Source organism: Urocampus carinirostris, chromosome 15 (genome assembly GCF_059441175.1).
Source record: "Urocampus carinirostris isolate Australia breed hairy pipefish chromosome 15, RoL_Ucar_1.0, whole genome shotgun sequence".
Lineage (NCBI taxonomy): Eukaryota > Metazoa > Chordata > Actinopteri > Syngnathiformes > Syngnathidae > Urocampus > Urocampus carinirostris.
The window spans coordinates 36723179-36748259 of record NC_142363.1 but is presented as its reverse complement, the minus strand read 5'-3'; the positions used below and the strand labels follow the sequence as shown (position 1 = coordinate 36748259).

General features: G+C 41.0%; 1 protein-coding gene across 1 annotated transcript in view; it reads left to right on the top strand.

Annotated features, from left to right (window-relative positions):
* Positions 1 to 7110: 7110 nt before the first annotated feature.
* Positions 7111 to 25081, top strand: part of smoc1 (SPARC related modular calcium binding 1) — a 36984-nt gene continuing 19013 nt past the window's right edge. The window contains exons 1-3 of the mRNA XM_088354807.1: positions 7111 to 7301; positions 22332 to 22497; positions 23385 to 23468. Coding sequence (XP_088210933.1) covers positions 7167 to 7301; positions 22332 to 22497; positions 23385 to 23468 — 385 coding nt within the window. The 5' untranslated portion in view covers positions 7111 to 7166. The remainder of the gene's footprint in view (positions 7302 to 22331; positions 22498 to 23384; positions 23469 to 25081) is intronic.

Here is a 25081-nt window from a genome sequence, read left to right as displayed (position 1 = left end):
GATGGAGGGGGGGTCCCAAGAGGTCCCAAGGGGGGCCAAGGGGGGCCAAAGGGGGGCCGCAGATCCTTTAATGAGGGAAAACCATCTGGATTTGGGGCTACGGGACAGACAAGACAAAAGAGCTTCAGTCTGTGGATTCCAGTAAGGGGTGAGAGATGGGGGGAGACACTTTAGTGCTTCTGATTTGAATGTCAACTTCTTCTGGAGATACTGTTCCTCCTTCCTGTCCTCAGATGGGACAGAACCAGGTTCTCCCGGCTTCTTGGTGGACAACGTTTGGTGCAAAGCAGGATATTGTTAAGAATGACATTGAGGATCAAAAAACTCAGGTTTATTCTGGCGATTTCAAAACCCAAGCAGCATTCATTCACTGTGTCCCAAGGCTCGAGTTATGCCAAAGGAAGAACCAAACAACCGTGAAAACGGAGCCCGCGATGATCGAGAAACACAGAAAAAGATTGCGGCCGTAACTATTTTACAACCGGGACCGTTGTGAAAAATAAAGAAATCTTTCAAGTGGAAGGTTTAAAGTCAATTTCATTTTGAATCCTCCACCCAACCCTGCCTGCATCCACCCACCCACTCCGCTATACCAGCTGAAGTCACGTTACACCAAAGGTTTCATTCTATGGATGTATTTTACGTATGAGTAGTACTTATTATTTACCAGGGGTCTCCAACTTGGTTGACCATTGACATCAGTTTCTGCCGAGTCCCACCTCCATACCTTGGACAGAAACGTCCTTCTCACTGGAATTTCGTTAAAAAGCAGTGAAGACAATGCAGAGGTTTTGTGGTATGGACAACTGTTGTATTTTTTCCATGAATTGAAGACAAAAATGTCCTTCACGTTCTTGTTGGTGTGACAGGCAAGACGTGGATCTTTATTGAAGGTCAGGAAGTCCTCACTAGGTGTTGGAGACACTGGACGGCAGGCTTTAGAAGGAGATCCAAAAAGACATCTGGATGATTGATTGGTAGGAGGCCATAGGTAACAGTCATCGGTGTCAGGACACTATCTTACCCCAGCCAGATTTTCTCCTGGATCCAGGAGCCATGGAAGGGATTGGTGAAGGTTTCCAAGATTGAAAGTTCTTGACCTAATTGATTGGTAGACAATATTTAGAACAAAGCAGGAATTTGAAACTGGCAGGAATGACCTTGGTTGATGGATGATGAAGGTCTATCAAGTCCCAAGGACTATTGCACTCAGTTTCTGTTCCTGGGACAGAAACAGTCATGATTACTGATTCAGGGCACCTGCGGCTTCCCTGTTGGCGCCAACAGACGCGGGACCTGATTGGCTGTTGGACTCTTTTTAAACTCCTATCTTCTGAAAGGGAACCTATCAGACCGTCTGCGAACCTATGCTCTCAGCTAGGCAAGCTTTTGTACTCTCTGACACGGTCTTGCCCTGTTTTCTGCCCAATACCTGTTGCCGACTTGTTTCTGGACTCGTTACTACCTTTGCTCCTCCGTCCCGGCCATCGACCTGTTTTGCCCTGTTTCCTGCCTGATACCTTTTGAAGACCTCTTTTCTGGACCCGTTTCTGTTTTGCTCCCCCTTCCTAGCCGTCTACCTGTTTTCTCGCTGTCAACGACGACCCTCGCTCGACACGGAAGCGTTCCTGCTATCTGCTACTCGTGATTGACGATCATCGGATCGTGAATGCAAACACTGTTCTCTTTCTTAATGAAAACGGAGTAAAACGAGCGCTATTGGGTCCCGTCTCTGTTCCTGGCTCGTGACAGAAACGTCTTTTCGTCGGGATCTCCTCGATGAACAGTGAAGATGAGGCAGAAGTCGTGTCGTTGGACCTGTTGTTGTTTTTCCAAGAATTGAAGGCAAGAGCATCCTTCAATTTCTGGATAATGCAACAGGCAAATTAATTTTTTTTTAGAGATAATTCAATCCCGCTTGGTGTATCAGAGACACCAGAGGACTGGATCCTGGATACAGGGAAGGGATTAGTAGACCAATAGAATTATTTTTATTGTTAGATGGGACAGAGAGCAGCCCATGAGTGTCAGATCTGTGTTGATGACCCTCTGTAAGCTTTTTGCGGTCGTGTCGTTGGCAGACTTCATTGTGTTTGCAAAGTGGGTAAACAGTTTTTCTGAGACACGGCATCCAGGATTCAGGGAAGGGTTTGGTGGACCAGTTGAGTTCAGGTGGTTCCAAAGCCATCTGTTTTGGCCTTCTGACAAACTGAATCCAAGAACATCCTTCACTTGGTGCGACAGGCGAAACACAGACCTGTTTTGAGGGACAGGAAGTTCTCGCTCGGTGTCTGAGAGACACTGGAGGACTAAGTAGATCTAAGGAATGGAGTAGTAGACCAGTAAAGGTGGTTCCAAAGCTGTCTGTTTTGGCCTTTTGACAAATTGAAACCAAGAACATCCTTCACTTTTTTCTTGGTGTGACAGGCAAAACACAGATCTATTTTGAGGGACAGGAAGTTCTGGCCCGGGTCTGAGAGACCCTGGAGTACTATGTAGATATGAGGAAAGGGGTAGTAGACCAGTTAAGGTGGTTCCAAAGCCATCTGTTTTGGCCTTTCGAGAAACTGAATGCAAGAACATCCTTCACTTGGTGCGACAGGCAAAACACAGTCCTATTTTAAGGGACAGGAACTTCTCGCTTGGTGTCTGAGAGACCCTGGAGGACTGTAAGTAGATCTAAGGAAAGGAGTAGTAGACCAGTTAAGGTGGTTCCAAAGCCATCTGTTATGGCTTTTCGAGAAACTGAATGCGAGAACACCCTTTACCTTATCTTGGTGCCACAAGCAGAAAAAGGACCTGTGTTGAACTTAAAACTGGATGTCTCGGAGACCCTGGTGGACAGGCTTTGGAAAGGGTTGGAAAGCTCATCTATAGGTTTAGTTAGAGGACAACATAGGCAAAAGTCTTTGGTCTTGGGATCTAGGAAAGGGTTCTTTTGGTCAAGGTATACGTTGATCAATTGCTAATGGCACGGATCTTTGATTGGAGGAGGCCAAACTGAGAGCTGAAATTTCTGGGTCTCCGGTCTCTAGATCTTGACCATTGTAAGCTCTCCTGGATCCATACTCCCAAGAAAGGACACCGGGGTACTGCCCGGAAGGTTTTTTCGCTGCAGCGAAGGATCGGAGGTCAGATCCTGGTTTCGGAGAGCCGAAGGAATGTTAACGAGATCCCCTCGAACGGCCGTCGCAGAAGCCGGCCGGTCCGGTCAGGTGCAAAAACCACACACAAAAACCTTTAGCCGTGAACTCTTGCACCGTCCGGTGTCACTGTCGGCGCGCCGGGCCGCACCTGTGCTATTCACTGCCGTGTTTACATACTGTCAAGCGTAATTGGGAGCCCCCGTGGGTCCAGGGGGGGGGGGGTTCTTGCCCCGTTCCTGAGACCGTCAGTCGGGGTGGGGGCTCGGAGGGTGTTTGGGGTCAAAGTTGAAAGTGTCCGGCTTTGTTTAGTGTTGGCAAAGCAAACGCTGGAAATGTGAACTGGGGGCAAGCGGAGGTCTCGCTCTTCACAGGACCGGACTGTTAGCTTAGAATTCTTCAGAACCTTTTACAGATCCAACTTTGTTTAAAATGGATTCCAAATTTAGAAAAATCTGAATCTGATCATTGCTACACTGGAAGACCCCAGGTATATTGGAGACAATAGTCTGCAAAATCATCCCTGGAACCAGGAACTGGGGGGAAATAGAGGTCTTGCCTTTCACAGGACCATATCTACCTGCCAAGAACCCTTCAGAACCTTTTGGAGGACCTTCTTTCTCCTAGTTCACAATGGCTACCCTGGAAGACCCCAGGTATATTGGAGACAATAGTCGGCAAAATCATCCCTGGAAACTGGAACTGGGGGGAAATAAAGGTCTTACCCTACACAGGACCACATCGAACTACCAAGACCTCTTTAGAACCTCTTCGAGGACCTTCTTTCTCCTAGTTAACAATGGCGACCCTGGAAGACCCTAGGTATACTGAAGACAATAGTCGGGAAAATCATCCCTGGAACCGGGGACTGGGGGGAAATAGAGGTCTTGCTCTTCACAGGACCACATCTACCAAGAACCGGATGAGGACCGCCAAGGGTTTTAGTCCGACACTGAGAGAAGTGCAGGAGAGAAATGAGCTGCACTTCTCGATGGGTCCACTTGATATCACCCGAGGTTTGGTACCACTCGCAGAGCAACTGTAGTAGTCTTTCTCTCTCCTCTCTTTTTGTCTCTCTTTCTCTTTCCATTTTTCTCTCTTTTTTTCTCTTTCTTTTTCACCTTTTCCCTCTTTTGCGCTTTCCTTTTTTTATCTCACTTTTTTTTATTCTCCTTTCTTTCTCAAACCCACTCTATTTCTCCCGTTTTTTCTGTCTTTTTCTCTTCTCTTATTTTCTTTTTCTTTCTCCCTATCTCTCTGTATTTCTTTCTTTCTTTTTTTGGTTTTCTTTCTCTCTCTCTCTTTCACAAGCCCATTCTGTCTTTCTTTTTCTGTCCTTTTCTCCTCTCTCATTCTTTCAATCTTTCTCTCTATTTCTTTTTTATCTTACTTTCTTCCTCTCCATTTCTTTTTCTTTCTCTCCCTTTTCTCATTTATCTTCATTTCGTTCTTTTTCTCTGTCTTTTTCTCTTCTCTCATTCTTTTAATCTTTCTTTTTCTCCCTATCTTACTTTTACTCTCTATTTCTTTCTCTTTCTTTTTTTGTTTTCTTTCTCTCCCTCTCTCTCTTTCACAAGCCCACTCTATTTCTTTCTAATTCTGTCTTTTTCTCCTCTCATTCTTTTGCTCTTTCTCTATCCCTCTTTTTATCTTACTTTCTTCTTCTCATTTCTTTTTCTTTCTCTCCTTTTTTTCCTCATTTCTCTTTGTTTCTCTCTTTCTCTGTCTTTTTCTCCTCTCTCATTCTTTTGATATTTCTCTCTCTCTCTTTTTATCTTACTTTCTTCCTCTCCATTTCTTTTTCCTTTTCTCCTTTTTTTCAATTCTCGTCATTTCTCTCTTTTCCTCTGTCTTTTTCTCTTCTCTCATTCTATTAATCTTTCTCTTTCTCCCTGTCTTACATTTTCTCTCTATTTCTTTCTCTTTCTTTTTGTTTTCTTTCTCTCCCTTTCCCTCTCTCTCTCTGTGTCTCCCTTTTCACAAGCCCTCTCCATTTCTTTCTTTTTCTGTCTTTTTATCTTACTTTCTTCCTCACCATTTCTTTTTCTTTTTCTCCTTTTTTCTCATTTCTCTCTTTTTCTCGTCTTTCATTCTTTTAATCTTTTCCTTTCTCCCTATCTTACTTTTTCCTTCTCTATTTCTTTCTCTTTCAGTTTTCTTTCTCTCCCTGTCCCTCTCTCTCTTTCACAAGCCCACTCTTTCTTTCTTTTTCTGTCTTTTTCTCCTCTCATTCTTTTGTTCTTTCTCTCTCTCTCTCTTTTTAGCTGACTCTCCATTTCTTTTTCTGTCTCTCTTTTTTTCTCATCCTTTCTCTCTATGTCGATCCCCCTGTCTCCCCTTGTTCTTGCTCTCCTTTTAAATCACTCTCTCTCTTTCCATCTCTTGGTTTTTCTCTCTTTCCCTTGAACTTACGAGTTTGGCCCCCAGCGAGATGGTCTTTTTGGCAAGCGGCCCCCGAGCGGCTAAAATCCCTCGGACACCCCCGACGCGGAACGAAAACTGTGCGTTGCGGTGAGGGTTTACTCGATTACTTTGTGCGACTACTTTGTATTTTTCTGCGCTCGATGGGAAGAAAAAAAACAAACAAGTAGCTGAACCAGATCCAAAAAGCTTTTTAAGCTCGGGGGCCAAATCAACACGGCTACTTTAATGTCTCTTTGATTTATTTCTCGGCGCAAAAAGAAAATTCTCCCCGCCTGCGCCGCCGGCGTTCTCCTTCCATGTTTGTGTCACTCGACCGTCGGAATTTAAACAGGAAGCGCTCCAAAATGGCGTCCGGAGAAAACCCAGCCGCGTTCTTCTTCACACGCTAATCACGGTTTCTACGCATCGTTTGTAAAAAGTAGAATTCTTCAGAATATATTTGCTCGACTAAAAGTTGTTTATTTGGGAACCCTTTGAACCGTCTGCAAGACATTTGTCCTGGAAGAGGGGAATGTCTTTCTGGGAAAAGAGTCGAATCAGGTTTGTTTTCCTGTTGAGAGTCATCTAACTCGTTGTTTTAGAAAGTTTGCGGTCCTCGCCCAATTCGTTCTGTTCTGGGAGAGTGGAATGTCTTTTCTGGGTAAGCTGCTGAGTCAGCAAACCCACAAATCTCAACTATTTTTGGGGGAAGTTTTTATATCGAGGGAAATCTACCTGACTGCTTGTAAAAGACGAAGTCGGTATACAATGTTTTTCTGGCCTGGGAGAGTGGAATGTTTTTCAGGGTAAGCTCCTGAGTCAGCAAACTCAAAAATCTCAACTCTTTTTTGGGGGGGAAGTTTTAATATTGAGGGAAATATACCTGACTGATTGTAAAAGACAACGTTGGTATTCATGTTTTGTATTTATATATTATATATTTATGTTTTTGGGCCTGGGAGAGTGGAATTTCTTTCTGAATAAGCTGCTGAGTCAGCAAACCCACAAATCTCAACTCAGCTTTTTTGGGAAGTTTTTATATCAAGGGCAACCTACTTGACTGCTTGTAAAAGACGGTGTCGGTATTTGATGTTTTTCTGGCCTGGGGGAGTGGAATGTCTTTTTGGGTAAGCTGCTGAGTCAGCAAACCCACAAATCTCAACTCCTTTTTGGGGAAATTGTAACATCGAGGGCAACCTACGTGACTGCTTGCAAATTACAGTGTCAGTATTCCATGTCGTCTCGGCCTGGGGAAGTGGAATGTCTGTCTGTGAAAAAATTCTGAGTTGACAAAATCAAAACGCCAGGTCGTTTTTTTTAGGTATTTTTCACATCCAGGGTAACCCACTTTACCGCCTGTGAATAAGGCTTGCAATATCTGAACAAATACAAACAGACGAAGAAACATATATATATATATATATATATATATATATATGGTGTGCCGAATGTTGATCATGGCCGCTTGAAATTGTAGTTTTTCTAATCAGTGGCCACCTGGCAGCAAGGTGTGAAAAACTACAACTTCCGCCCGTAACCCGGAAACAAAACAACAGGCACGCCCCCCGCCATGGCGCACGTGGTCCGGCACGCCGTTTTCTGTTTGCGTGAAATGATGAAATGGATTCCAAAGCGATTCTCGACCGAAAGCTGCACGATGGATCGCGTTTTCTGCGCGTTCTGTCTCCGTTAACGCAGAAGTACGTCCATTTCCTCTTGGTCCAAAGCAGGCGACGCTGGGTGGCTTTCTTCACGGTAACCAAATATTGATTTCAAATGTGTAAATGGTGTCACATGTTCCTTCCGATGTGAAAACACTAAAATCATTCAAATGTCCGTTTCGTGTAAGATGAATCACGAGTTATCTGTGATATTCATGAGATTAATCGCCATTAACTAAATATTTTGGTTGACAGCACGTGCTGGAAGTGTGAATTTCCCTACGGGGATGGATAAAGTACCTATCTATTTCTATCTATCTATCTTTTATCTATCTATCTATCTTTTATCTATCTCTATCTATCTATCTATCTTTTATCTATTTATCTCTATCTCCTATCTGTATCTAATTATCTCTATCTTCTATATCTCTATGTACTACAGGGGTGTCAAACTCATTTGAACTTGGGGGCCACATTCTGTCGGGGGCCGGACTAGTAGATTCAAGAGAAAATAAAAGAGAGATAAATAAGAGAAAGAGGGAGGAAAAGGGAGAGAGGGCGGGACAAAGAAAGAAAAAGAGAGAGGGAGAGAGCGTGAGAAACAAAAGATAACAAGTCGTGAGAGAGGGGGAAAAAAAGGGAGAGGAAGAAAAAAAAGAGAAAAGAAAAGTGCGAAGAGTAGCAAGAGAGAAAGAGAAAAGGACAAAAGGAAGTTGGAGCAAAATAAGTTAAAAAGACACAGAGAAAGAAAGAGACAAAGGAAGAGAGAAAAAGAGAGTGACAGAGACAGAGCGGGAAAAAAGGGGTGGAAAAGAGAGAGAGAGAGAAATAAATAAAAGTACAGTGTCTTTGTTCGAGGCACTTGGCTTTTGCAACATCAAGTGGACATATTTCAACCTGCAGTCTGTTTTTCTCTTGCGCTTCTCTGAGTGTTGTTTCGCGGGCCGGATTCAATCCCTTAACGGGCCTGATCTGGCCCGCGGGCCGCCTCTTTGACACCTGTAATCTACTATCTATATTTCTCCATTTTTTTATATCTATGCATCTCCATCTCCTATCTCTAGCATCTCTTATCTCTATCTTTCTCTCTATCCCTATGCATTCCTCCATCCACCAGAGGGCGCCTAACTGGTTTGTTCCAGTATTGGGACAGGTGTGTCCAATTGCCCCACACCTGTCCGTAACGAGTCTTCATAAGGACATTTTAGACAGCGCTCCGTGTCAGGTCATTTCCACGTCACATTTTTTTCACTTCATCTTGCTTTCTGAAGGTCTTTTCTTTTTTTTTTTTTGATCAATCGTATTTTTATCTTTTTTTGTAACCACAAAATTGGGACCTATATAGCAGTACATCCTATTTAGATCCCAAACAAAAACCTTATTCATAATTTTGCGTTTTTTCTGAAAAGAAAAAATAGTATAGAATTACTACAAAAATTCGAGTCCAGTAATACTATATTACAAAATACTACAGTATTACAGAATTATTTACTCCAAAAATACTACTATAGAAATACTACAAAATTCTACAAAAATACTACTAAAATACTGCTTTGTAAATACATAAATTATATATATATATATATATATATATCTACTAAACACTTAATACTAAAAAAATATGAATATATCAAACTATAATATAAAAAACTAAATACAATAAAATAAATACAAAAATAATATGAAAAAAACTACTTGAGAAATATTACAAAAAAAATACAAGAGGTTTACCACAGAAATACTGCAAATTACACTTTTAAAAATACTATTTTATGGAAATATCACAAAAATACTACAGACATACAACAAACATTCTTGACATACAACAAACAAAATACCACAAAGATAGCACAAAAAATACTAAAAAAATAATACAGGAATACTACAAAATACTATATCATTATAAAACTACTGTAATAATCGAAAAATACTACGAAAACCCTACAGACATACAACAAAAAAAATACCACAAAGATAGCACAAAAAATACTTAAAAAGCAATACAGTAATACTACAAAATACTATAATTAGAAAACTCTTGTAATAATAGAAAAATACTACGAAAACACTACGGACATACAACAAACAAAATACCACAAAGATAGCACAAAAATACTAAAAAAAATAATACAGTAATACTACAAAATACTATAATTATATAACTACTGTAATAATCGAAAAATACTACAAAAACACTACAGACATACAACAAAAAAAATACCACAAAGATAGCACAAAAAATACTTAAAAAATAATACAGTAATACTACAAAGTACTATAATTAGAAAACTCTTGTAATAATCGAAAAATACTACGAAAACACTACAGACATACAACAAACAAAATACCACAAAGATAGCACAAAAAATACAAAAAAAATAATACAGTAATCCTAAAAAATACTATAATTATAATACTACTGTAATAATAGAAAAATACTACAAAATACTACAGACGTACAACAAACAAAATAGCACAAAAAATACAAAAAAAATAATACAGTAATCCTACAAAATACTATAATTATAAAACTACTGTAATAATAGAAAAATACTACAAAATACTACAGACGTACAACAAACAAAATACCACAAAGATAGCACAAAAAATACAAAAAAAATAATACAGTAATCCTACAAAATACTATAATTATAATACTACTGTAATAATAGAAAAATACTACAAAATACTACAGACGTACAACAAACAAAATACCACAAAGATAGCACAAAAGTACTAAAAAAACTACAATAATACTACAAAATACTATGATTATAAAACTACTGAAATAATAGAAAAATACTACGAAAACACTACAGACATACAAACAAATCTAAAAAAATAATACAGTAATACTACAAAATACTCTAATTATATAACTACTGCAATAATAGAAAAATACTACAGCTATACAACGAAAAATCTACTTTTGAAATACAGCAGAAATACTAAAATAATACTACTTTGGAAATGGGGCGGCATTAGCTCAGGAGATAGAGCGCTCGTCTCGCCTTCCGTGATTGGTCGGTCAGGGATGTCACTCATTGGCCCGGGGGCGGGGCAAGAAAAACTTCACCGGGGAGGGACCAAGTCCACAAAATCCCCAAAGCGGACACCCAGCCCAGATGCGGACCAGATCTCCAGTCCGGGGCCTGGAAAAAGACGCACCATGTGATTTTGCTTTTTCCCTCCGTCACCGAAACCGAGAAAAGCGGATTTTAATAGAAAGATGTGGCGCATCGCCGCCATCTCTTTTCCTCTCCTGGTGCTTCTGTGCCGCCTGCCCCCTTCAAGCACCGCCAACAGGGTGAGTCCTAGAACACTCTAATCAAAGAGTCTTGATCAATTTTATTCCGAGCAATATTGTGCAGGGGTCTCCGACTATATTGAAGGAACAGTGTGTTATATATACATAGAGTGCCTCCTAGTGGTACAAAAAATAATTTCATTCTGTGAAAATGGGGCAAAATGATCAGACTATCATACCAATGTTCATATTTATAAATATTGATAGGTGGAGAAATTTGTCCTACATAGTGTATTCCCCACCTAGAGGTCCCCACCATGTTTGACCGGCATCTTGCTACTATGTTGCGCTCCGTGACACTGTTTTTTTGTTCGCATTAGACAACAGTGCCATCTAGTGGTCAAATACGACACTTTGTTTTTTTTTTTTACAGTTTAGTGGCACTTCATTCTTTTAAAATTCCAGTTTTTAGGTGTGCTTTTCCTTTTAAACTGTTTCTGAGTACTCACATTTTTGTATACAAATGGGCACTCTACTTTTTTGGGGTGCGTTATTATTTTTTAGGTGTGTTTTATCATTTTTAATAATTATGTTTTGTAAAAAATAAATAAATATATATTTACACATTCACCAACAATAATGATAGTAGCCAGCAAGAGTGGCTAGAGAAGGAAACGGTGGGGGAAAAAGGTGACACACAAACTAACCGATACCTTTTATTCAATTTCTAAATGAATAATAATGTGATTTTTTTAATGTATAGATTTAAATATTTGGGGGCAGCACGGCGGCGCAGTGGTTAGCGCATGTGCGGCACAGTTCAAGTCATGGGAACCTCCTGCGTGGGTTCAAATCCAGCTCCAGACTTCCTGTGCGGAGTTTGTATGTTCTCCCCGTGCTTGCGTGGGTTTCCTCCGGGCACTCCGGTTTCCTCCCACGTTCCAAAAACATGGCCGGTCCAAATTGTCCCTAGGTGTGAATGAGCGAGTGAGTTGTCTGTCCCCGTGTGTCCTGCGATTGGCTGGCAACCAGTTCAGGGTGTCCCCTGCCCACTGCCCAGAGATGGCTGGGATGGACTCCAGCCCCCCCGCGACCCTAATAAGGATAAGCGGTACAGCTGATGAGGTGAGATGAAATGAGATTTAGCTATTTGTTTCCAAACACAGGATATCGTTTACATCAAGGGTGTCCAAACTTTTCCAAAAGCGGGCCAGATTTGGTGAAGTGAATCAATTCATCCTCAATGAATAGTTTTCAGTGCTTGGCCTGGCAGCTCTCCTTTGTACCATTTACATTGACGTCCCATAAAAAAGCGCAGCAGTGCCGTTAAAACAGCTTCCATTTGCTTCCCCTTTTCACAGTGTTGGTTTACAATAAGGTTTTTGTAGCACGTTTGGGCTGGCAGTGCCTCTTGAAATTACTTTTTTTTTTAAAAAACAGTCAGTCTCTTGGCAAATTGGGATTGGTTTCGAAATTGGGTGAAAAAACGACTCAAATTTTCTGGTTTTTTTTTATTTCCACATGTTGTAAATGGGGTGGGCTTAAAAAGCCAAAGGCAAGGTGGCCAAATGATTTTATATTGCTTTTAACATTACTGGCGAGCCACATATTTTTACTTTTATGACAGAGGCCGAGGGCCAGGTTTGGGTAGGATTACTTGAACTGGATTACTTTCAATGACTTTTGGATGACTCCAATACCAAATATGCTAATAAAAGACAAAAGAAACTAAATAGGAATAAAATAACAAAATTTTGTACAGGCTTGGGGAGTAACGGAATACATGGAACGGCAAAAATGATGTCGGCAAGCTGTTCCGATTTATTTTTATTTTGTTTCGGTGGCATTTTATGTTCGTTTTGCCGGAGGTCAAAGAAATCAAAGCCAGGAGAGAAAGCTTACCATGTGTTGTGAGTCATCATTTTTTTTTCATATTTAGTTTCCTTTGTCTTTTATGAGCATATTTGGTATTGGAGTAATCCAAAAGTCATTGAAAGTAATCCAGTTCAAGTATCCCTACCCAACCCTGCCCAGGGCCAATAAAAATTTGACCACGGGCCGTAAATGGCCCCCGGGCCGGACTTTGGACACGCCTGGTTTACATATTTGACTGGATTTTATTCGAATTTAAAAAATTCTTGAGAACTTAATTTTAATCCGGGGTTTTTACGATTGTATCCAAACCTCATCAAAGACATATTTTGGTTCTATTTTCTCGGATAGTCGTGTGTTCATTTTTGTATGGAAGAAGTGTTATTTTGGGGACGGGTCTCTTTTCAACATTTCCCTTTTAAGATCATTTTGTTCATGTCGTGATGACGCCATTGAAAGAGAAAATATACAAAATGGGAGATATTTTATGAGGAATACCTGGAATAGGACAATATTGCAACTTTTTAAAGCTCATTTTGCGCCCCACTTACGCATGAAAGGGTTAAATAGACTCAGTCCACCAATATACTACCGTAAATTTCGTACTATAGAGCGCACCTGATGATAAGCCGCACCCACCACATTTTAAGAGGAAAACCGATTTTGTACTTACACAAGCCGCACCTGTATATAAGCCGCATGCGCCCACATTGAAAAAATGTAACACAAACACAAAATTAACCCAAACCCGATTTGAAGTCCCGCGATTGAAACTAAATGTCCCTCATTAAAGTCTCATCTCATCTCATTAGCCGCACCGCTTATCCTCAGTAGGGTCGCGGGGGTGCCGGAGCCCATCCCAGCAATCGTCGGGCAGTGGGCAGGGGACACCCTGGACTGGTTGCCAGCCAATCGCAGTGCACACAGGGACAGACAACTCGCTTGCCCATTCACACCTAGGGACAATTTAGACCGGCCAACCCACCTGAAATGCATGTCTTTGGAATGTGGGAGGAAACCAGAGTGCCCGGAGGAAACCCACGCGAGCACGGGGAGAACATACAAACTCTGCACATTAAGTCCGGTAGCTGGATTTGAACCCACACAGGAGGTTCCCAAGACCTTAGAACCGTGCCGCACACGCGCTAACCACTGCGCTGCCGGGCTGCCCCCTCATTAAAGTACACAGTCCAAAAATCACAGCCGGCAAAATGAATGGAAAATGATACCGGTACTTAATGTTTGATGCAGAGTCCGGGTCCCGTTGAAAGTAATCCAAGGAAAAAAAGTCTATATTTCCAAAGGTAAGGGTGGGAAAAATGTATATCCACTATTGTCCGCCGTGTCCACAAACAGGTCTCACCTTTACCCCACTTCCCGTCACCCCGCGTTTGTTCCGCCCCTTCTTTTTGATTCGCCCGTGCAAAACATATTTGAATAAGTGTCTCAAATAAATACATTACAAAAATATACAGGTGCAAATACATATTATACATGGTTACACATATTTACAAAGAAAGACGGTACACCGAGAGAGTTTTCAAAGCTTTAATAATAATAATATAACTTTCATCCCAAACAGTGCCTGTGACAGGGCAGTTAATGGTAGCAAGACGCTAGCAACACGCTCGCAACACAGTAAACGGGTCTGTTAAAAAAACATACCGTACTTGTAAAAATCACGGTAAACCGTCCTCATCTTCCTCCTTAGAACCATCAAAGTCGTCTTCCTCAGTGTCGGAAAGAAACTTTGTCATATAGACGTCGTCCCACGCTCCCTTGTTCCAAAACACGCTAGCGACACACTCGCTCCTTCTTTATGGGACTGCTCGAATGCTTTTAGCTTGAAAGCTGCGTCATATGCCTTTCTTTTTGCATTTTGCATGATGAGGGTATGTTTACACTAATTTAATTTATGCACAAGCCACGAAGTTGCAGTCTTCCTCGGCGCATATATCCCACCGGTCTAAATCTTACCTTGTGTACACAAATGACATCAATTGGCCGCATCAATGAATAAGCCGCAGGGTTGAACGTTTGGGAAAAAAGTAGCGGCTTATAGTCCGGAATTTACGGTAATAATTTTCTAGAAAATCCCAATGACCCAACACTGGTGAGCTATTTTCAGCAGCAGCCTTGACGGGGCCCCGCCTTGGAGACCCCCGTGGGTAACGAACGTTAAATTGGAATCAATCAAATGCTTTAAAGCCCCAATGTGTCCTATTTGACCACTAGATGGCACTGTGTTGTCTGGTATGCGTGACGCGCGGTATAACGTGACGGCAGGATGCCGGACAAACATGGCGGCGACGTCAAACACGAGTGAAAAGATAAGAATTCAGTATTTTTTAATGAGTAAATGGTTTCTAGATGAGAAGTGATGATAATGTGGTCAACTGATGAGAATATACAGCCGGTCCTGAAGAGCCCCACGTCCTGCATGTTTTTGGACTTTCTCCGCTCCGATCCAGGTGATTCCCATCACTTGCATATAATCGTTAAGAGCCTTTGTTACCGTCTTTCGAGATCAAAGATACGGCTACGCTATTGAGAATGGCGACTAAAGAGTCTCTCGCTGTTGCACATTTCTTACTTCTTTAGCTTTCCAACAAGTTTTAGAAATGTAAAACACCGTCACCTGATACTGCGAGTATCAGATGATTATCTGGATCAGGATCAAGCTCTCGCAAAGCTTGCTAACAAGCAGAAACCTCCAAAACATTCGGGACTTGCGGCTTCCCAGGACCAACTAGGCCACCCCTGCTGTACATCTTTCATAGATCCCGCATAGTATTACAGGGGGTGCAAATAGGGCGGTTGAAACAATCAAGTCCTGTTTATTTGTTTGGCCCTTAATCACAAAGCGTCTCAAAGGGCTGCACAGATCAAAGCCTATCGCAAACTACAGGCTATTTCATCTAAAACCTACATGAGGGCAAATAATACATCTGATACTCGCAGTATCAGGTGACAGTTTAATGTGTTTTAATCTCAACGTTCATCTCCAAAATATTGTTTGAATATGAATATTGAAGTTTGGCAACAAAAAAAAAGAAAAGATTTTTTGTTTTTTTTGCAGTGGAAGCATCTTAAAAAGATGGCAACAATGTTGTTTTCGGATAATTGTGAATGATATTGCACCATAATCGTCAGTGTGGTCACTGTTTTGACACACAGTGAAGCAATTTGAAGACTCGTGTTTTCAAAATAAAAGTCGCTCGTGCCGCAAAAAGCCCCTCCGAGCATGAAAATCCAATCATAATAATATAATTACGCTCGTAAGAAATCGAGAGGAAAACACGTTAGATGTACGTCATCGAATGCATCATTTGCCCATTTCACAACGCGTGTCCAAAAAGATCATTCAAATAGGACTACGATCGTTAAAATCACGTGACGTCCGTGAACGCATCACGGGCGGATCGGAGGCTTTTCCAAAACAAATCAAAAGGCAACATGTCTCTCTTATGATGTAATTCATGATGCAATGGTCCCCCCAAACTTTCGCAAAACAAAAGAATTTTAATTCGGTAGACGAGAAACACACAAACAGACATAAAAGTGAGACTCCGGGACACGGAAGAGACACGGAGAGACACGAAGAAGAGACGAAAAGGTACGAAGATACGCGGAGAAACACGAAGAGATGACGAAACGGCAACGGAAAAGATCAAACAGAAAAGAGGCGCGAATAAAAGACAACCCTGTGTTTATCGCTTCTGTTATTTCATTTTGAAAGGTGTTTGGGAAACAACTCGTCCGGATGTTGAATGAAGAGAATTTTGGCGCTTGATGTTTTTCATCCGGAGAAATTAATGATTAAATAGTTATAGGTAAATAAATATTTTGCAATCATAAATGATAGAAATATTAAAATAATCACAATATATATAATAAAATAAAATAAAATATGATAAATCAAATGGATGTAAACGGGCTGACGAAAACTTACGAAGATACGCGGAGAAACACGAAGAGATGACGAAACGGAAATGATCAATCAGAAAAGAGGCGCAAATAAAAGACAACCCTATGTTTATAGCTTCTGTCATTTTATTTTGAAAGGTGTTTGGGAAACAACTCGTCCGGATGTTGAATGAAGAGAATTTTGGCGCTTGATGTTTTTCATCCGGAGAAATTAATGATTAAATAGTTATAGGTAAATAAATATTTTGCAATCATAAATGATAGAAATATTAAAATAATCACAATATATATAATAAAATAAAAATATTAAAATAATCAAATAGATGTAAATGGGCTGCAATTCTTCTGATGACATCATCTGCTTTTCATGAAAGCGATTAAATGCTCTTGATGTTTTTAACCCGGAGAAAGAAAAAGAAGCCATTTTTCTTGGCTGGCAATGAAGGAGTTAAAGGGACAGTGTGTCATATTTAGTGCGGCCCCTTAGGTCGAAACCACGTTTGTCTGACATCTTGCTGCTCTTTGTCACCGACCAGAACAGGAAACGGGAAGCAGAACCCAATCGCGTAACGTTACTCACAGTTTATTGGGGAGAAGAGGAAGGAGCGCACACTCCATCCGGGGATCGTCGGTCGCGGAAGTCGATTGATCGGAACGAGGAAGGGGTCAAAATCAATCAGATCTGGGCGAGGACAAAACACAGGCAAAAACAAAGTTTCACATGGCTTGGCAAAACGGGAGCATAAACACAGGAAAAACGGAGATTCTGAGGAGTTTCGCAGACGCTCCGACAAAAGACGACTCACAGGACAGCGTTTAAGTAGTGACAGGGGGCAATCTGTCAAGGAGTTTCAGCCGGTGTCCATGGGCGGGGCCCATTGGGCGCCCTGGCAACCGTGACAGAACCTGGCGCCCACGGCAGGGACCAATTGGGCGCCGTGGCAACCGTGACACCTCTTGGCATTTGTTGTCCTTTGCATGAAACGATACAGTGTCATCTAGTGGTCAAATATTAGAAACTAGGGCTTTAAGAAAAAAAGTCATTGAAAAAAAAAAATTAAATTATATTTAAGAAAATAAAACAAAAGTCAATTAAAACAAAATATAAAAAATAAGGTGTGCATAACATGACCTAAGATTACAGCTAAATATGAAAATTTGAATAAAAAATGAAAAGAAATCATACAAAAAAAGACGCAGTTGTCACTTCCAGAACAAAGGGTGGACCCAATCGCGTAACGTTTCTCATAAGTTTATTAAGGAGGAAGGGCTTGCTAGATGCAGGAAGCAAGTCGCTCTCTCAATCGGATCGTGATCCGAACACGGAAGTGGATCTTCCGTAGTGGGAGATGGAGTGTCTGGGACGGAAAAACAGGTCGATAGCCGGGACAGGAGAGCAAAAAAGAGGTCGGGATCAAAAAAACGGGTCGTAAGTTGGGACGGGAGAGCAGACTCGGTCGGGATAAAAACGGGTCGTCGCCGCAGACAAACGGGGAGATCATGAACGGGCAGGTGGAAAAACGGGTGCAAAAACAGGACAGGCGGGAGTCAGGGTCATAAAAGGCTTGCCTTGTATCAACAGAGGTTTGCAGACGGGCTGACAACAGGAGAGCGACAGGACAGGGATTAAATAGGGAAAGGGAGCTAATCAGAGGAGCGGGCGCAGGTGATTCCAATCATGACAGTAATACTAAAACTAAGTACATTAAAAAATAAAATAATTGAAAAGGACAGTTTGTAATATCATCATTTACTTAACAGTAACCCGACCTAGAAGTCGCCGCCATGTTTTTTGGGCATCTTGCTGCTGTGGTCTGTTTGTTCGCATTAGACAACCCTGCCATTAAGTTCTCAAATTTCACACACCGGGGCTTTAACATTTTTTCCTTCCAGAATAAATGTAACAATTACGACTTAGACGGACGCACCTTTTGAAAACTATTTGCTGTTTTTGTCGTCGCTGGCAGGTTTGGTCGGCGTCTTGCTGCTACGCGGTGCTGGTTTGGCACTGCTTTTCCTTTGCGTTCGGCAACACACTGCCATCTGGTGATCAAATATGACTTGACCTGGAGCCTATTTTTTCCTTCAACTTCACCAAAGCTGCGTTTTCCTTTTTCAATTTTACGAGAGAACGCTTTTCATGTGTTTTTTTTTTTTGTAACATTTAACGAGCGGAACGGCTCCCCTTTTTCTTCATATCCCGTTCGGTCATCGGAGGGGAAGTTTCCTTGTTTTCTTTTCGCGTGAGAGAATTCGCTTGATGGAAATCCGGTTGAATTCTCTTTCATCCTGGTGCGGGTCATAAGGAGTAAACCTTGAGTCATCTATGTGGGCGTGGGCTTTCTCTGATCAGGTTCTAGTCACTTGACTTTTATATTCTACCGTTCATAAGTTTGGGACAATTTTGTGTTCAGGGCTTCCGTGCCTTGCCCAAGGACACTCTTACATTCAACTCAGAGGAGCCAGGAATGGAACCTGCAACTGATCTTTGTAGAACCCTATCATGGAGCATCATGGGAATGAATTCGGCCAATGCAACCGTGGTGCGACAATTGCACCTTCACGATAAAAAAAAAAAGGCAAGAAGGCGGGGTACCTCGAGAAAAAATAGAGTGATGTGGGGATACTATGGAATGCCTTTTCCTATGTCATCGATGGCGCTCTCGTCGCCGTGATCCGGGCTCTAGTCCCGTTGCGTCTGACGTGGAGTACGTGTTTTCGGCACTCGAGAACCCTTGCCCAGATTCGAGCACTTCTCACCATAATCGATACTGTAGATCAGGGTTGTCAAACTCATTTTAAGTCGGGGGCCACACGATAGAACAAACATTCTGTCGGGGGCCGAACTAGAAGATTAATGAGAAAGAAAAAGAGATAGAAAGAAATAAGAGAAAGAGGGAGGGAAAAGGAGAGAGGGCGGAACAAAGAAAGAGAAAGAGAGAGGGGGAGAGAGCGTGAGAAACAAAAGAGATAAAAAGTTGTGAGAGAGGGGGAAAAGAAAGGGAGGGGAAGAAAGAAATCCAAAGAGAAATAGAAAGACAGAAGAAGAGAAAAGAGAAAAGAAAGCGCAAAGGGTAGGAAGAGAGAAAGAGAAAAAAGGAAAAAAGGAAGTTAGAGCAAAAGAAGTTAAGAAGACACAGAGAGAGAAAGAGACAAAGAGCAACAAAGGAAGAGAAAAAGAGAGACACAGAGAGTCAAAGAGACAAAGACAGAAAAGGGGTGGGAGAGAGAGAGAGAGAAAAAGAGAGAGAGAGAGAAATACAAGTAGAGTGTCTTGGCAACATCAAGTTGACATATTTCCACCTGCAGCTTGTTTTTCTCTTGCGCTTCTCTGAGTGTTGTCTGGTGGGCTGGATTCAATCCCTGAGCGGGCCTGATCCGGCCCACGGGACGCCTGTTTGACACCTGTGCTGTACATGTACCTGTCTTCTTGCCACTTCTTTCTACGCTCTTCATTGCTCTGAAGGGAGTAGTACCCACTGTTGAAGGAGATCTTGAGTCACTCGGCAATGTCTTGCATGGAATCGCCTTTGTTTCTTAGAAGAAGAAAAGACTGTCCAGTGTTTCTCTTTGAGCAAACACAATGTTCTATGAGACCACTAGGGGTCCTGGTTGCTGGGAATGGGCTTCTATGTACATAGTTCAAAAACGTCGATTTTCGACCCCCAAACATTTGAATGTTAACTTGCGTTCCACCACCTTCCACTAGAGGGCGCCAACCATGTTTGGAACAGGTCTTCGGTGTGTCCAATCAGCACAGGCCTGACCCTAATTATCCCGAAACGTGATCACGACAGTTTTGGAGAGCGCATGATTTGGTTTTCTGTTTCTGTTTTTGTTCCCGCTTTTGTCATGAGTTTCAGACGCTCCATATTTTGGCCTCAAAACTCCAAATATTTTCGAAGACCAAATTGTGAAGCGGGGCCAAATGATTTCAACATTGTATATTATATTTACATGGAAACATTGAAAAGTAGGCTTTGCAAAACTATTGGCCCCTTTTGAGTAAATACTTAGTACAAACTCCTTTGGCTGCGATCACAGCAGCACATTTTTTGAAACGGACATATTTGCTCATTCTCACATGCATAACAACTCAATTCAACTCAATCAACCCCAAAGCATGATGATGCTGCCACCACCATGTTGGACAGTCAATGACTAAACATTATTCTTTTGCATTTTGGCGAAGACAAAAAAGTTTGAGCATATTATTATGTTTTGAGATTTGTCTTGCCCTCATGTAGGTTTTTGGATCAGATGATGTCATAATAGTCTGTAGTTTGCAAAAACTTGGTCTGTGCAGCCCTTTGAGACTCCTTGTGATTAAGGGCGTCACAAATAAACTTGACTTGACACTTGTTTGTTACTTTGTTCATGTTTGTTTCTGCTGTCATTGTTACCTCAGTTTTTTTGTTTGTTTCCTGTTTCTGTTCCTGGTTTGGACATGTCATTTGTTTTGCGCCCACTTAATTTGTCGTGACTTTGTTACTTTGTTTTTCCTTTCCCCGTTTTAGTCTCTGTTTCTGGTTTTTGCTCTGTGTTTGTTTGTTACCCTGGTATTTTGGTTTCCCTGTTACAGTCTGTTTCTGGTCTGGGCTTGATCATGTTTGATTTTGTGTGCTCCTTTGTTTCTTGCCCCCTTGTTCATTTGTTACTTTGTTCCTGGTTTTGTTCATGAATAGCATCCTGGGCTTGATCATGTTTGATTTTTTGTGCTCCTTTGTTTCTTGCCCCCTTGTTCATTTGTAACCTTGTTCCTGGTTTTGTTCATGAATAGCTTCCTGGGCGTTATCATGTTTGATTTTGTGTGCTCCTTTGTTTTGTCCCTCCTTGTTCATTTGTTACTTTGTTCCTGGATTTGTTTGGAAATAGCATCCTGAACTTGATCGTGTTTGTTTTTGTGCTCCTTTGTTTTGTCCCCCCTTCTTCATTTGTTACTTTGTTCCTGGATTTGTTTGTAATTAGCATCCTGAACTTGATCATGTTTAAGTTTTTGTGCTCCTTTGTTTTGTACCCTCCTTGTTCTTTGTTACTTTGTTCCTGGTTTTGTTCGTAAATAGCATCCTGAACTTGATCGTGTTTGATTTTGTGTGCTCCTTGTTCATTTGTTACTTTGTTCCTGGTTTGGTTCGTAAATAGCATCCTGGGCTTGATCATGTTTGATTTTGTGTGCTCCTTTGTTTTGTCCCCCCTTCTTCATTTGTTACTTTGTTCTTGGTTTGGTTCATAAATAGCATCCTGGGCAAGATCGTGTTTGATTTTGTGTGCTCCTTTGTTTTGTCCCCCCTTCTTCATTTGTTACTTTGTTCCTGGATTTGTTTGTAATTAGCATCCTGAACTTGATTGTGTTTAATTTTTTGTGCTGCTCCTTTGTTTTGTACCCTCCTGGTTCTTTGTTACTTTGTTCCTGGTTTTGTTCGTAAATAGCATCCTGAACTTGATCGTGTTTAATTTTTTGTGCTCCTTTGTTTTGTACCCTCCTGGTTCTTTGTTACTTTGTTCCTGGTTTTGTTCGTAAATAGCATCCTGAACTTGATTGTGTTTAATTTTTTGTGCTCCTTTGTTTTGTACCCTCCTGGTTCTTTGTTACATTGTTCCTGGTTTTGTTCGTAAATAGCATCCTGAACTTGATCGTGTTTAATTTTTTGTGCTCCTTTGTTTTGTACCCTCCTGGTTCTTTGTTACTTTGTTCCTGGTTTTGTTCGTAAATAGCATCCTGAACTTGATCGTGTTTGATTTTGTGTGCTCCTTGTTCATTTGTTACTTTGTTCCTGGTTTTGTTCATGAATAGCATCCTGGGCTTGATCATGTTTGATTTTTTGTGCTCCTTTGTTTCTTGCCCCCTTGTTCATTTGTTACTTTGTTCCTGGTTTGGTTCATAAATAGCATCCTGGGCAAGATCGTGTTTGATTTTGTGTGCTCTTTTGTTTTGTTCATTTGTTACTTTGTTCCTGATTTGGTGCACGAACGGCTTCCTGGCCTTGATCGTGTTTGATTTTGGATGCTCCTTTGTTTTGTCCCCCTTGTTCATTTGTTACTTTGTTCCCGGTCTAAAGTTTCCGCTTGTGTTTTCAGCGTCTGATGGGGGACAGAGAGTGCGCCTCGGGGTCGGCGTGCGGCCGAGGGACGGGTAAAGCGGTCTGCGGCTCGGACGGGCGCGGCTACCAAAGCGCTTGCCGGCTGCAGAGGGGGCCGTGTCGGGACCCCGCCCTCACCTTGGCGCACCGCGGGCGATGCCGGGGTGAGCCGCGCCCACGCATCAAAATGTGATAACGGACGTGAATTGGGAAATTCAAACTGAAGAGCTCCCAAAGCGCTTCACACTATTTACACATATACTGATCTACTGATATGATATCATGATAGACTGTTCTCTCTCTTTCTTTCTTTCTTTCTTTCTTTCGGTCTTTCTCTCTTTCTCTTTCTTTCTCTTTGTCTGTCTGTCTCTCTGTGTTTCTTTTTCTCTTTTTCTTTCTCTTTCTCTCTCTCTCTGTCTCTGTTTCTCTTTTTCTCTCTACCTCTCCCTCTCTCTTTTTTTCTTTCTTTCTTTCTTTCTTTCTTTTGTTCTCTTTCTCTCTTTCTCTGTCTCTTTCTCTCTCTCTCTTTCTTTCTCTGTCTCTTTCTTTCTTTCTCTCTCTCTCGCTTTTTCTCTTTTTCTTTCTTTCTTTCTCTCTCTCTCTTTTTTTCTCTCTCTCTTTTTGTTTTTCTTTCTTTTTCCCTCTCTTTTTCTCTTTCCCTCTCTCTCTCTCTCTCTCTCCTTTCCTCTTTCTTTCTCTCTCTGCAGGCCGCCTCTTTGATACCCCTGTTCTAGAGGAATAATGCACATGATTATGGGTTTTACTGCATTTCTAACACATATATTTCATTTCATCAATCCATGTACAAATACAGTATTTTATGCTAGCCCTGACTGTAGCTTTAATTCCGCCTTATATATATATATATATATATATATATATATATATATATATAATCACAAGTTTTAAGGGTGGCTTTATAATTTTCTGTGATTTATAGAGCGGAAAATACTCTCATTTGTACGAAAAAATATGCTGAAATGTAGTCGCCGAAGGACTCCCGGCCACCAGGGGGCAGTGGCGCGCTGACGTCTCACATTTTGGCTTCCAGGAAGAAATCGCGTCAAAGCCGAGCCCTCGTCGGACACGCTTCGGCCCACGCCCCCCGACGCGGACACCCGCTTCCGGCAAACGGGTGAATTTTTCTTTTATTTTGAAAATCAAAATGGAGTCCGCGCCGTGAGAAATAACACGAAGAAGAAAACGATTCATTTTTCAGTCGGGAGGACATTTTGAACGAGCTGTTATATACGTCTATTTTTTGATCATTAAATAGACGATGTTGCATATTGAGCGCCCCCTAGTGGTACAAAAAAACGTTAATTCAGTGAAAAAAACAAACAAACATTTATTTTAATACTGGTCAAAAAGACATAAACGATCATATTAATGTTCATTTTCATAAATATTCATAGGCAAAAAAATGTTATTTCCCAATCTAGAAGTCGCCGCCATGTTTGTCTGGCATCTTGCTGCATCGGTTTTCCTTTGCATTGAGCAATACAGTGCCGTCTAGCGGGTAAATATCACACACTGGGGCTTTAAAAAAACCTATGTATACAGGGATTATCAATATAATCTTTTTTTTTTTAATGTCAAAAAGTCTTTGTTGTAATATGTGCTTTCATGCATTAAAGCTTTAACTCTTCTTCGCTTTAACTTAAAACTTGAAGCTTGAACTTTTCTTTGGTTAAAACTTTCATTTGGGCAGTACGAGTTGTATTTCAAACAAAAAAATTGTACTTTTCCTCGGCAATAACCAACTCCGAGTTCAGCACTTGCAAAACCGGTCCGTTGTAATGAGTTAAAGCTTTAACTCTTCTTTGCTTTATCTTAAAACTTTAACTTTGAACTTTTCTTTGGTTAAAGCTTTCATTTGGACAATACTAACTCAAACCAGAAATTGTATGTTTCAACGGCAATAACCAACTCCAAGTTCAGCACTTGCAAAACCGGTCTGTTGTAATGAGTTAAAGCTTTAACTCCTAAAGAGTTAATGGTTTTACTCACAAAGACTAAAAGCATGAACTTTGAGAGTATTTCGTTTAATTTGAAAATAACTGAGCTCGTAAATATCGTCTGCAATAACAGACTTCCGATTTAGGATTTGCAAAACCGGTCCGTTGTGATGAGTTAAAGCTTTAACTCCTAAAGAGTTAATGGTTTTACCTACAAAGATTAAAAGCATGAACTTTGACAGTATTACGTTTAATTTGAAAATAACTGACCTCATAAATATCATTGGAAATAATGTAGTATTACCAAAACCAGTTTTCTGAACAATCAGTCGTCGAATCGGTTTCACCCAAAGAGTTCAAGCTCGTCTCGAGTTTGAGAGTACGAGTACTCTTGTTGAGTTAAAGCTTTAACTCCTAAAGAGTTAATGGTTTTACTCTTAAAAATTAAAAAGCATTATTATGTCTAATTCAAAAACAACCAGGCTCGTAAATACCGTCGGCAATATTGTAGTATTTCCAAAACCGGTTTTCTGAACAATCAGTCGTCATGAACGCTTCCTAAAGTTAAAGCTTTAACTCGAATCGGTTTCACCCAAAGAGTTAAAGTTTTAACTCAAATTGGTTTCACGCAAAGAGTTAAAGCTCTATCTCAGATTGGTTTCACGCAAAGAGTTAAAGCTCGTCTCGAGTTTGAGAGAACTAGTACTCTTGTTGAGTTAAAGCTTTAACTCCTAAAGAGTTAATGGTTTTACTCTCAAAAATTAAAAAGCTTTAACTCGAATCGGTTTCA